We start from the raw sequence: 14,708 nt of genomic DNA on the forward strand, positions 1-14,708 counted from the left end.
TTTGCTGTTTGGTAGTCATAATAAAACCCTGCAGATCCTACTAGATGACAACCATGAACACTTCCACAAATAATGCTTTGAAGTGCAGCAATGGCTTGAGATATTATAAACGTAGATGAGACATCTGCATGAAATCACCACAAGGGGCAGCATCACAGGAAGTATAATTGCTACAGAAAAGTCTCATTGGTAGAACCATTATGATTTGTCACCACACACTAGCATTATGGGGGCTGTAGTCTTCCAGAGATTCATACGTGTATTTTCTAAAAGCTAAAAAAACTACATACCCCAGAAGTCTATATTCCTTGCCCTGTGCTGTCGACAGAAGGTCAGCCAATAAACGCTGACATATTATCATATCCCTCCGCCTACCAGCACAGATCCCTCCGCCCACAAGCCTAGGTTGAGTCCTTGATTACAAAAAGGTAGGCTATGAATTGTGTGTTGTGGTAAATGTTGTCACGTTGTCACAATGTAGCACATGACGCTAAAGTGTAACAACAACAAAGCAGCTGTACTGCACATTCATGTTTTTGCATTGCGAGTTTGCAGCATCAATATATTTTGCAGACACAAACCTGGTATTTTACAATAGTCCGCGTTCTATATGCTGTAACTCCTGATCTGTGCACTCTTTTAGGTCTGAGCACTGGTATCTTTATGCTGTTCCCTACTTGTGGAGCATTTGGTATTATTTTGTGAATTCCTCTATAGGTTTAAAGGGACTTTTCCCTAATTGACTTTTATGACAGTTGTTTGGATGTCCAGCAGATTAGATGTCACTCATAGTTATTGCTTATAGGTTTCTGCAATTGCTTTTGATTTTTAACGTAGAGGAACCATGAATGCGTTACCCCTCGCTGCTGAAGGACTACCTCGTATTTGCCTGGCACCACCGTGTGATGTAGCAATCCTAGCATGCGTTTTAGGATTTTGATGTTTACCTTTTAGGGCCTCATGCACACGATGTAAGGGTTTTTACTGTATGCAAATACGTATCCGATGGCTATGGATAGACATCCGTAGCCGTCCGCAATTGCGGAAGCTCCTAGAGACTTCTATGGGCAAGTCCGGAGCAAGAGTAACACATGTTCTATATTTTGCGGATCATTTCTACGCCACGCATATATACGGAAAGGTGTCCGTGGCTAATAGAAATTAATAGGGTCCGCAATGTTATCCGTAATAAGGAATGAAAACTACGGTCTTATGCCTGTGAGTTCATAAAGTCTTCCATTGTATTTATTACCTGCTTTCTATCCAGGGAAAACACCATGACCAAGTGTATTGTGAAGAATTGCCACAGTCGTTCTGCAGGTGACAGTGAGGTCACATTTCATGGCTTCCCAAACTCCGTCCATTTGGTTAAACTATGGCTCCAGCATACTGGTAACACGCCAAGTGACATAGATGGGTTGGTGCAGAATATTCTACAGCCCAGCCGAACTGGGGTTTATCAAATCTGTTCAAAACATTTCTCACCAAAAAGTTACATGTTCGATGGCACAAAAATGATTCTGAAACCGGACGCCATTCCTACGGTTTTCCAAGATGTGGCAAACATCTCAGAGGTGCAAGAACTCTCCAAGGCTCCATCCGGCACAAAAGCACAAACCGAAAACTCTTCCCTTCCTCGGTCGTGTGTACAAGTTTTTCCACCACAGATAGAACCCACCTTCAAAGGTCTGATCAAGGGAACCCCGGAAATCTCTGAATCCAGGGACGTGAAACGTAATTTGACATTGACAGCTAAACCTATGGTGGACAAATCGATCGGCACAGATCCACACAGTGGTAAGGAGCGTGGCCGCGCACAGTGGTCTTATTATTTGCGCACATCCAGCGTTAAAATGTTTTATTTCTTTATCTTTTTCTTAAGAGTTCATTGAAAACAAGAATGAGAAGTTAATGAATAAAAGACTTTTAAAACTAGCCATGGAGATCATCTCGTTGCTGACTGGAGAGGTGAGTTCTGTTGAATGTGATCATCCATGCGTAATCCCCCAGCGACTCCTGTAATACATTCATAAATGAAAGTGGGAAGGTTTGGTTTACAAGAAACAATTGCAATGAGAACCTCATTCTAAAGTATGACTCGAAATGAAAACGGGAAATGCCGTTTTTGTTAGTGCCCGTGCCCATTCCATTGCTGCAGACACTGTTTGGTGGCACATGGTGACCCTACAATCTACAGGTAACGTCTACTTGCATAATATCCGCCAGGAAAACACTAGGCCTCATTTCTCAAAACTATCCAAAAGAAAACCTGTCCTTGTTACTCATAGCAAATTTCTCTATGAAAGCTGCACAGGGATAGGTTGCTATAATTTGGATAAATTAAGCCAAGATGTGTTTCTCCCACTTAGCTTGACCGTGATGAATTAAATGGATTTTCCCATGAGGGATATTTTATGACATATCCACAGGATATGTCAGATAGATGCGGGTCCCACCTCTGGGACTGGACCTAGTTCTAGAACGGGGCCCGCTAATCCCTGTTCTAGCTTTTTGTGCTCACGCTGCCTCCCGGCCACTTACTGATTGCATTGTCGGGAGTTACGGAAACAGCATAACTTTCTACTGTTCAGTTCTATGGGAGTTACGGAAACAGCGTAGCTCAGCGAGTTACGCTGTTTCCGTAACTCCCGACCATGTAATCAGTAAGTGGCCGGGAGGCAGCGTGAGCACAAAAAGCTAGAACGGGGATTAGGGGGCCCCGTTCTAGAGATAAGTGCGGGTCCCAGAGGTGGGACCCGTATCTATCTGACGTTTATGACATGTGGATATGTCATAAAATGTCCTTCATGGGAAAACCCCTTTTAAGTGTATTTTAGTGAATGCGTTGGTATGAGGGTGTTTTGTGATATATTTGTGTACGGACCATCTTCTATCATGTGACGTTTCAAAATAAGGCTGCAAATCACTGCATTGTGCAATACATCTGACATTACGGAGACTTTTTAGATTTCTAAACTTGTTTTCACACATTTTAGTTTTCAATACAAATTCCAATCACCCCAAAGTATGAAAACAAGCGCAGACCAAGAACTAGAGGTATTGCCCATAGCAACCTATAATAATTCTTATTTTTATTTCAAAGTCAGTCTAAAAATTAAAGCAGTGATAAGATTGGTTTCTATGGGTGACACCCCAAGTTCTTGTCTGCACGAGCTTTCATACATAATGTGCGTTTTCCCTGATCATCAGAGTGATGCTAAACATATCCCCTTATTATTGTGTAGGAATATGTGATGGTAAAAAAGAATTCTACTCGACCCAACAGCACAGAAAACGGAGATGTAAGTATTATTGGGGTGTAGTGTCTGACATTGTATTTCTGTTAGACAGAACAGATGGGTGGGGGAATATTTGTAGCAACCAGCTAATATGTAAGGAGGGTGCAGTACCCACTGGTATATTGGAAAATATGTAGCCATTGTCCCTGTTAATCTTCCCCCAACTCCCTGAGGTCCTGTTAGCTGTGTGGCTGTTCAATTACTATCTCGATCATCAGGCAGAGTGCTTCATGAGCTGACCTTAACCCCTCTGCTGCCCTAGACCACCAGGGATCCTAACATTAATCCCTCCACAGTCTAAATGCCCTTTTACACCGGCCGGTAAGCGGCCGATGCAGTGAGTGCTGATCGAGTCATCGTTGATCGGCGCTCGCTTGCTCCTGTCACACGGAGCTATGGATGGGGACGAGCAGTCGTTACTCTGATCACTCGTCCCCATACCTTATTATCATGTCGGCGGCACGTTTGCCTGTTTACACAGAGAGATGAGCTGCCGACATCGATCTTTTATTTTTTTCAAACAATACGACCAGCAGATGATCGAGCGTTTGCTTGGTCATCTGCTGATCGTTCCCATGTTTACACAGGGCAATTATCGGCAACGAGCGTTATATTAACGCTCGTCTGCCCGATAATCGTCCTGTGTAAAACCCCCTTTAGACCACCAGGGATGCTGGCATTAAAGAGGTTATGTGGGGACCGAAAATTATTATCAGTGTACTCACATACATGCTAATATACGTTCCAGCTCCACGTTGCGCTGATTCTGAGATTTTAATCGTTTTTTACAGCGCTGCCGAGGGGACTGGAAGTTTAGTGGCACAGTCTAACTTCATTACGACACAACTCGTCGTCATGTACAGCGGGGCCGGTCACATGACGAGAAGTCGTGTCATCATAAAGTTAGACTGTGCCACTAAACTTTCGGACCCCCGGCAGCGCTATAAAAAACTATTAAAATCTCAGAATCAGCACGACGGGAATGTATATTAGCGAATGTACTCACATACTGCAGTGACTACACTGATATTAATTTTCGGTCCCCACATAACCCCTTTAAAGGGGTATTCCCAAAATCCTAAATGATCACGTATCCACAGGACAGGTGATAATTTTATGATCGCTGGGGGTCCCACGGCTAGGACCCCCACTAAATCGTGAGGATGAGTGTCCCAAACCCCCATATCCTCCTCACTGCACTCCCTGCAGTGAGGAGGACATGAAATGGAGTGACGGTTGAGCATGCGTGCTCCATTCAATGACTATGGGAATGACGGAAACAGCCGAGTACAGCGCTCAGCTGTTTCCGGCATTCTCAAAGACCGTAAATGGAGTGGTGAACGCATGCCCAACTGCTGCTCCATTCAATGTTCTCCCCACGGGGAGTGCAGTAAAAGATGTGGAGGTTTGGAACTCCGTTCTCACGATCGGCTTTGTAGGTGACAATTTATGATTTTGTGAATACCTCTTTAACTGCCCAGGGATGTTACCATTACCCTCCTCGCCTCCATAGGCAACCAAGGAGGCAAAACAATTTGTTTTGTCAGAAACTCTATGTGCTGCCCTGATTTATCTTGATGCCAAATGCAAGTTTTATCTGGAAGCTGTATCAAACTGCTTATCTGGACACTGTGTATCTGGCTATTTGGATAATTAATTGGACGCTTTACAGCAATATTTATCTGGTGTTTTGGATTTCATTACTCCGTGAACAGTGCCTCGTCCCAAGGTCCTGATCACTAGCTACAAAGGCTTATAGGGGACATCGAATGTAGCGTCCCATTAATGCTAATTCCAGTTCTTCCACAAAAGCTTATGGTGGAGCCACTGCAGTCTTCTGCACAGACTGATAGGGACGTTCTTATTAACAAAAATGAGTATTCTTAGTTTCAGGTACCTATAAAATGTGGTGATGTCTCAATATATTTTACCATGGAGGAGTGGGACTACATAGAAGAGCACAGAGAACTTTACCAGAAGGTTGTGATGGAGAATCATCAGAGATCCAGCAGTCCTCTTTTAGAAGAACCAGGTAAGAATTGGTCAGATTTGGATTTATAAAAGGCTCTATAGGTTTTTTTTTTTCTTTGTTAAAAATGATTAATAGGTAGCGCTCTAATGTTAACTGGTATGGGCTCTGTTCACATTTGCATCGTTGCTTGGGTTTGTAACTGAATCTACGTAGCTCTGCCGGATTTGCTGTATGATGATACCAATGGCACCGAACGTACCCTATTAACCTATAATGGGGTTCATTAGGGTTCCGTCATTTTGATGAGCAGACTAGTGTTGCATGCATTGCTATTACTCCTGTCGCATCTCACAGAATTGGCTATGAAGTCTCTGATGCAAGTGTAAACAGAGCCTTCAAATGATATCCAAAGGCACACTTTCAATAAGGGCAGATACAGACGGATGTTGCGTTTTTGCGCGCGCAAAAACCATTTGACAGCTGCGTGTGTCATCCGTGTATGATGCGCGGCTGCGTGATTTTCGCGCAGCCGCCATCATAGAGATGAGGCTAGTCGACGCCCGTCACTGTCCAAGGTGCTGAAAGAGCTAACTGATCGGCAGTAACTCTTTCAGCACCCTCGACAGTGAATGCCGAACACAATATACAGCAACCTGTTAAAAAAAAAAGAAAAAGTTCGTACTTACCGAGATCTGCCCTCCCGGCCGTTGCCTTGGTGACGCGTCCTTGGTGACGCGCCTCTCTTGACATCGGGCCCCACCTCCCTGGATGACGCGGCAGTCCATGTGACCGCTGCAGCCTGTGCTTGGCCTGTGATTGGCTGCAGCTGTCACTTGGACTGAATTGTCATCCCGGAAGGTCAGACTGAAGCCGGGAGTTATCGGTAAGTCAGAACTTCTTTTTTTTTTTTTTTTTTTTTACAGGTTCATGTTTATTGGGATCGGTAGTCACTGTCCATGGTGCTGAAACAGTTTAACTCTTTCAGCACCCTGGACAGTGACTATGTCCTGACGTCGCTTACCGGAATTTTTTTTGACGGGTTCGGCCAAAACGAGTTCGGCCGAACCCGGTGAAGTTCGGTTCGCTTGTCCGGGTTCGCTCATCTCAAAGACACTCCGTTTGGATGTTCGGAAACAGAAAAGCACGTGGTGCTTTTCTGTTTCCATTCATCCTTTTGACAGCTGGCGCGCTGTTTCAGTCGGTTCGCACGGAAGTGCTTCCGTGCAACCTGCGTGGTTTTCACGCACCCATTGACTTCAATCGGTGCGTGATGCGCGAAATACGCAGAGTTATTGAACCAGTCGCGTTTTGTACGCAGCGAACAAACGCTGCGCAAAAAGCACGGACTGTCTGTACTGCCCCATAGACTTGTATTGGTCGATGCGTGGCGCGTGAAAACCACGCGGCCTGCACGGACCGAATACACGCTCGTGTGAATCCCCCCTTAATGTAATTTGGTGTCATATTACAGCTGTCACTTTGCTTTGTTACTGATAAATGTAAAAAAAATATTTTCCGTATTACGTATCAGAGATTTGCACTGGAAATGTAAAAGCTATACTGGTCACTGAGGAAGAAGATTGCTGCCAAAGCAGGGCTGATACTGAACAGGAGGATGTGTCAACCAACACCTATGCAGGTAAGTGATATCATTGTTGTATTTCCTTACAAGTCACCAGAGATTTAACATTGGCCTATGGGATAAATGTGACATTGCATCACAACAATTGTTGTTTGACATAGGTGAATGCAGCACGGACTCTGTATCGGGTGGTCAAGCAATAGAGGAGACATATGTGTTAAACTCCTGGGAAACTTCTGCTGTTCATGAGACTACCTGCACAGGTATGTTATCAGAAACTATTGGACTTGGTAACAAAGTCCATCCCTACTAGAAGTTGCATGTAAACATCTATTTCAAACACTGCAATATTGTACATATAGGTGTGTGTATGTATGTATGTGTATATATATAGTATGTATACTATATATAGACTATTCACAAGCGCGCACACACACACACACACACACACACACTCACACATTGTGTATATACAATGTGTGTGCTTGTGAATAGTCTCTATATATAGTGGATTTATTGTACCCTCCCCTGACATAGTTAATGCTGTCTGAAAATGGTTCCCCTGGCTTATTTATTTACCATATGTATATGTGTAGTGCATGCTCCCGCCGCTCCATTCATTTTCTATGGGAATGACGGAAACAGCCGAGCGCTGTAATTAGCTGTTTCAGTCATTCTTATAGATATTGAACGGAGCGGCAGCGTGCACGCTCAATCGCTTCTCCATTCAATATCCTACTTACTGCCGTCTTACGATCGGTGAATGTTCTAGCGGTGCAGCCCCCAGCGATCACCTATCCTGTGCATAGGTGATGATTTACAATTTTGGGAACACCCCTTTAATGATTTTGTCTTTGCTATAATGAATATCAGCACTCCATACACTGACTAACTGGAGATATTGTGCTTGTATATAGTATCCGATCTAAAAAAGCTCAGCTGCAGTGTAAAGCATGAGGAGGGGCTAGGGACACATTGATTTGTCTCTTATCTGCATTTATAGGTCAGATTGGACAAGATTTTAGTTGTTCAAAATAGAAAGATGTTGCATTATATTTTATGTTCTGCTATGTTTTATGCCTATAAATCTGTTTCACCTCTTTTCAGAAGATGACCTGCAAGAAGACTCCTACACCTTGTCTTCATCATCTAGTCACATGGCAAAACATAACACCACTTCATTCCATGGGTCTCAACCAGAGGACAGTGGAGAAAATTTTTCTATGGAGTCACCTAGACATGCTTTTGACAACCTTGCTTATACTTCTACATCAGAGCAATGTGAAGAGCAAGCATGGACTGCCTACAGTAGATATGTTGGTGACTCCAATTTCACATCAGCAGAACATCCACAAATTAAAGAAGAAGAAACCAATCACTATAATTACATGTATGACGACGAACCAGCGTATGTCGATCATAATCCCATCCGTGTTTGCGAAGAACAAAGTCAATTGTTTGAAACCATGAACAATCTTCTCATCCATCAAATGTCACATGGCCAGTCTTCTTCAGTAGATAAGCCCTATGTTTGCAGCCACTGTGACAAACGATTTGCCAAAAGGTCCCACCTGGGAATGCATCTTAAGACACACACAGGAGAAAAGCCCTATACCTGTCCTGACTGTGGGAAGAGATTTAGTCGAAGATCAAACATGGCCACACATTACAGAACACACACAGGGGAAAAACCATTTGCTTGTCCTAAGTGCGGTAAATGCTTTACTCAGAGTTCCCACATGGTGACCCACCAAAGGACGCATTCTGCAGATAAGCTCTTCACTTGTTCCGAGTGCAAAAAATGCTTTACAAAGTGGTCCTACCTAAACTTTCACCTACGAACTCATGGAATAGAGAAACTGAACGTGCCTTGATTGAGAAATAACTCGGTGACCACTGGTTCAGAAGATCGATCACATCTACCCTTTGTGTAGACCCTGGGACTAACTTGTTCTAAAGCGCCAAGGTCGTTGTTCACACAGCGTGACGAAAGACAACTTGTTGGTACATGGATCTTTTACTCCACCTTAGAGAAAGTTCCCATTCACGACCTAGACCTTAGAAGAAATGGTTTTCTTCTTGCAAAAATTGGGGTCTCTTTGAACATGACAAGTTGTAAAGGACATGAGCAGAACAATCCTGGAAGATCACCCGTCAGTATCTGCAGCTCGCGCCGCACAATTCATCTTTGTTGCTGAACTATTTGACATTCTTCATATATTTATCTATTGTGTTCTTGTTTATTTGATTGTTTGAATATGATTATTCAGTTTCTTTATTATCAGAGGATCACACACACTTTACTCCTCTTTCACCATTGTCCAATTGAATTGGCTAACCACTCACCCGCCACCAGTTGGCAGAATTACAGTATTTTTCATGAGACCCAATAGCGGCTTTTGTATATGCTACAGAGTTGTTAAATATGTTGACTTTTTAGTCATGTCAAGTATATTCTCAAAAATGTCAAATTAAAAATGACAAAGAAATGTGTACACTCTGCTGCAGTCATCCCGATGTGATGGTAGAAGGAATAGTATTCCTGGTAATGCTTATTTGTTCTTTTTGTTTTACTGCACCTTGTATCCATCCCCTAAGGGCATGTTCACACGGCCTATCACTATCTGAAAAACGGCCGAGAAAACGGCGTTCTATTCCGACGGAGCGTTTTTCGCAGCGTTTTTTTACGCGTAAAAAACAAACGGCCGCGAAAAAGAAGTGCAGGACACTACTTGGTTTTTGGAGCCGTTTTCCATAGACTATTGAAAAAAGCTCCAAAAACGTCTGTAAAAAACGCAGCGAAAAACTCGCATGGCACAAAAAACGTCTGAAAATCAGGAGCTGTTTTCTCTTGAAAACAGCTCCGTATTTTGAGACGTTTTTGACTCTGCGTGTGAACATACCCTAAGTCTTTGTAGATATTGCCCGTGTTATTTTTAATGTTATTTCCAAAATGCAAATGTTGAATTGTACCAGATAAAATCATTAAACACAGAAAATCTTTTCTCATTTAACAAAAATGAACTAACCATTTCAAGAAAGATGTTTGACATGTTCTATATGGCTTCATTTACTGACTATAACTCTACCAGAAGTATGGCTTTGACCGCTTACAATGCTTCAGGATCGACAGGATTGCTATAGGCAGACTGTTTATGAGCAATACACTGTGATGTTACATACTGCAGCAACCCCTCAGTTTAATGGCTCCAATACAATGTGACTGTAAGGGCTCACCAAAATCATGTATGGTGGCATGCGGAGGCTACGGACCTGTAGGCACTATGGGAAAAGTGGGGTTGTTGCCCATAGCAACCAATAAGATTTCACCTTTCATTTTGCAGCGATCCTTTGGAAAATGATAGCAGAGCACTGACTGGTTGCTATGGGCAACTACTCATTTCCTTTGCACCAGTTTTGATTACTCTCCCTTTGTGTGACGCTGTATGTTGTCACCGTGTTTTCCCATAGAAGCAAAGCTCCTAGGGGACAATATCTTCATTGTACAGCATGTGATGCTGCATGTCACAAATGTGTTTTCTCACAGAAACCATGAGAATTAACATATCAAATCAGAGGTACATGGAGTAACCGTATGGGCTGGGAGCAGGCTATAGGCGCCATATTTGTTTGTGTGCTGTGATACAGATTCCGAATACAGCCATGTCCATGAGGCCTAAGGCGTGACCGCTCAAGTTTCAACTGTGACACGTGACTGTTTCAGTCCATAGGAATACATTGGAGGAGGTATATCAAAACTGGTGCAAGGGAAAAGTGGAGCAACCAATCGGATACCACCTCTCATTTTTTAAAGGCCTTTTGGAATATGAAAGCAGCAACCATGGGCAACTACTCCTCTTTTGCTTTGCACCAGTATTGATAACCCCCCCCCCCCCCCCCCCATTGAGTTGCATACAAGGTGTTTTCAGTAAGATGTAATCTAAAGCTGCATTCCAACATGCAGTTTTTATAAAAGGAGAAGGATTTGGTGCACTTTTTTTTTTTTTATCCAAACCCAGGAGTGGATACAAAAGAGAGTAGAAGTCTTTATTTTATACTTTTCTTACTTTTATATCCACTCCAGGTTTTGCTAAAAAAAAAAACTGCAGCCTAAGGCCGGGTTCCCACGTAGCTTAAACACTACGGAACTTTCGTAACGGAATTGTTTGTGCAAATTCCGCAGGATTTACAGTAGCAGCAAAGTGGATGAGATTTAGTAAATCTCATGCAAACATTGCGAAATAAAAACGCAGCGTTAATAAATTGACCTGTGGTGCGAAATTTTAATTCCGCAGCATGTCAATTTATGCTGCGTTTTTTGTTGATTTTCTGTTGCAGGTTTTCCCCACTGAATTCAATGGGAATGCAAATCCCGCAACAGACAGCCGAGTGTTGCGACTTTTGCGGCGTAGTAGCAGTGATTATGCCGCAAAAATGGCAACTCTGGTAAAAAAAAAAATCATACTTTCCCAGAACGCTCTCCTCCTTCCTGCAGTACGGCCTCCTGGGTTGACATTTCATCCCATGTGACCGCTGTGGCCAATTGAAGTCAATGAGTGCGTGAAAACCACGCATGTCGCACGGAAGCACTTCCGTGTGACGCGCGTGATTCGCGCAAAAGCTGTGAAAAGGATGAACGAAAACAGAAAAGCACCACGTGCTTTTCTGTTTACAAACATCCAAACGGAGTGTCATAATGATGGCGACTGCGCGAAAAGCACGCAGCCGCGCATCATATGATACTGCCTCACGGAGCTGTTAAGTGCCTTTTTTCGCAGGCAAAACACCGCGTTTTTTGCGTGCGCAAAAAGCACTCGCTCGTGTGAATCCAGCCGTAGGGTATGTTCACACGCAGTGTTTTCAGGTGTAATTCGGGCGTTTTACACCTCGAATCACGCCTGAAAGAACACCCCTAGTACGCCTACAAACTATCTGCCCCTTGCTTTCAATGGGAATTACGATGTTCTGTTCCCACGAGCCTTTATTTTACGCGTCGCTGTCAAAATACGGCGCGTAAAATGATGGCTCGTCAAAAGAAGTGCAGGACACTTCTTGGGACGTTTTTGGAGGTGTTTTTCATTGAAAAACAGCTCCAAAAACGGCCATAAAAATGCGAGTTGTTAAAAAAACGACTGAAAATCAGGAGCTGTTTTTGCCTGAAAACAGCTGCGTATTTTAATACGTTTTTGGTTAAGCGTGTGAATAAAACGGCCGAAAAATCGGAAGCAGAACGCCTCCATACATCTGCCCATTGATTTCAATGGAAAAATGGCGTTCTGTTCCAACGGAGCTTTTTTCGTTGCGTTTTTTTACGCTTAAAAAAACGGCTGCGAAAAAGAAGTGCAGGTCACTTCTTGGGACGTTTTTGGAGCAGTTTTCCATAGATTCTATTGAAAAAAGCTCCAAAAGAGGCCTTAATAAACGCTGCGAAAATCGCACAAAAAACGTCTGAAAATCAGGAGCTGTTTTCTCTTGAAAACAGCTCCGTATTTTGAGACGTTTTTGACTCTGCGTGTGAAGATACCCTTACACTGACAGGCATAATACACTGCAATACAGAAGTATATAAAAGCGATCATAGCGGGACTAAAAAAAAATAATGAATAAATAGTTTTAAAAAGTTCATAATAAAAAAATGAAAAATACCAAGTAAAAAAAAAAAAAATATACACTTTTTCCCCTTACAAAATTATTCAGGGTATGTTCACACAGTGTTTTCAGACGTAATTCGTAATGGCCGTTTACGCCTCGAATTACGTCTGAAAAAACGGCACCATTACACCTCCAAACATCTGCCCACTGCTTGCAATGGGATTTATGATGTTCTGTTCCCACAAGGCGTCATTTTATGCGTCGTTTTCAAAATACAGCGCGTAAAAATACGCGACGTAAAAAGAAGTGCAGGTCATTTCTTGGGACGTTTTTGGAGCCGGTTTTCATTGACTCCATTGAAAAACAGCTCCGATAACGGCCGTAAAATACACTGCGAAAAATGCGAGTTGCTACAAAAACGTCTGAAAATCAGGAGCTGTTTTTCCTTGAAAACAACTCCGTATTTTCAGACGTATTTTGCTAAGCCGTGTGAACATAGCCTAAATATGAAAAAAAAAAAAAAAAAAAGCTGCACATAATTGGAATTGCCGCATCTGTCAGGCTGGGTTCACACGACCTATTTTCAGACGTAAACGAGGCGTATTATGCCTCGATTAACGCCTAAAAATAGGGCTACAATACGTCGGCAAACATCTGCCCATTCATTTGAATGGGTTTGCCGACGTACTGTGCCGACGACCTGTAATTTACGCGTCGTCGTTTGACAGCTGTCAAACGACGACGCGTAAAATGACTGCCTCGTCAAAGAAGTGCAGGACACTTATATACATTATATGCAGGACACTTCTTTGCAACGTCATTTGAGCCGTTTTTCATTGAATTCAATGAAGAGCAGCTCAAGATTACGGCCGTCAATGACGCCTCGCAAAATGCGAGTACGAGCAATTACGTCTGAAATGACGGAGCTGTTTTCTCCTGAAAACAGCTCCATAATTTCAGACGTAAATGGCGTTTACGTGTGCACATACCCTAACAGCCCGAACTATGAAATAATTACACCAAAATGGTGCCATTAAAAATACAATTTGTTCCGCAAAAAACAAGCCCTCAATTTTTAACTGAAAAAAAATCACTTGGTCAATAATAAGGCCCAAAATAGGCTGGTCATTAAATGTTTAGGCCTTCTCACACAAAATTTTTCTGCCAATTTAAATTGCATCAAAAAACATGTAACACTAAAGTTGTTTAGTGCTGTTTTTCTGGCGTCTTGAAGTTATAGAGAAACCTATGGAAAAAATGCCTGGAAAACACCATAACCAGAGAATGCTGCATTTGGGGGAAAAAACACCACTAACTCCAAAATTTCCTCAAAAACGCGGTTGTATGTAGTGAATTTTAGATTGTTCTATAAACTATAATGCAACATCTAGCTGCAGTAAATATCGCATCAAAAAATGTTATTAAAAATGTCACGAAAAACTCTCAAAATGCTGAGTGTGAATTCAGCCTAAGAGGCGCATTTTAAAGACAGAAAATGCTCATAGCAGGCGTATTTTGTGCTACAATTTTCACCATTGTCTGTCTCTAAGAATTTAAAATATGATGCAAATCTGTTGACCCCGCTCCCTCCCTGTTCACCCTGCCCACTTCTCTTGCCAAATTTCTAAAGTGGCGAGAGAAGAAAAAAGTTGCAAAAGAAACAACACACCTAGAGAATACTGCATTTGGATAAAAATACCATGAACCCAAAAAACACGCCAAAAGTGAGGAAAGAATACCTCACAAAAAAAACGCACTGTTTGTGGAGCGTTTCATATCTGCCTATTAACTTACAGCTAAGGCTTCGTTCACATCTGTGTCGGGACTCCGTTCATGGGTTCCGTTGGAACTTTCTGTCAGGGGAACCCATGAATGGAATAGAAACGGAAACCATAGTTGTCCGTTTGCATGACATTGATTTCAATGGTGATGGATCCGGTGCAAATGGTTTCCGTTTGTCACCGTTGTTTAAGAGTTCCGTCGTTTTGATAGAATGAATAGCGCAGTCGGTATTGATTCCGTCAAAACGACGGAACCCTTAAACAACGGTGACAAACGGAAACCATTTGCACCGGATCCGTCACAATTGAAATCAAAGGGGTCCGTGTGCTGTGCGTGATTTCCAAGCGCAGCACACGGATGTTATTCACATTCATCTGAATGAGCCATTACATTTGACTGCAGCGTTTATATAAAAAAGAAAAAAACACCAAGAAAAACGCTGTGTAAAACCACCCAATGGCTTCCTTCAAACACCGAGATT

The 14,708-nt window shown here is 42.6% G+C and overlaps 1 protein-coding gene across 2 annotated transcripts; it reads left to right on the forward strand.

Moving 5' to 3' along the window:
* The first annotated feature begins 313 nt into the window (after window positions 1-313).
* On the forward strand, window positions 314-9,342 carry LOC142659648 (uncharacterized). Of its 2 annotated transcripts, none has more exons than XM_075836004.1 (8): window positions 314-428; window positions 1,268-1,797; window positions 1,883-1,968; window positions 3,246-3,302; window positions 5,187-5,331; window positions 6,803-6,910; window positions 7,015-7,116; window positions 7,964-9,342. In XM_075836004.1, the coding sequence occupies exons 2-8, from the start codon at window positions 1,278-1,280 to the stop codon at window positions 8,725-8,727; spliced, it is 1,782 nt and encodes a 593-aa protein (XP_075692119.1). In that variant the 5' UTR covers window positions 314-428; window positions 1,268-1,277; the 3' UTR covers window positions 8,728-9,342. The 2 variants fall into 2 exon arrangements, with proteins under 2 accessions (XP_075692119.1, XP_075692118.1); XM_075836003.1 differs by having other exon boundaries at window positions 323-428; window positions 7,961-9,342.
* The last annotated feature ends 5,366 nt before the right edge of the window (window positions 9,343-14,708 follow it).

This window comes from Rhinoderma darwinii, chromosome 8 (genome assembly GCF_050947455.1).
Source record: "Rhinoderma darwinii isolate aRhiDar2 chromosome 8, aRhiDar2.hap1, whole genome shotgun sequence".
Taxonomy (NCBI): Eukaryota; Metazoa; Chordata; class Amphibia; order Anura; family Rhinodermatidae; genus Rhinoderma; species Rhinoderma darwinii.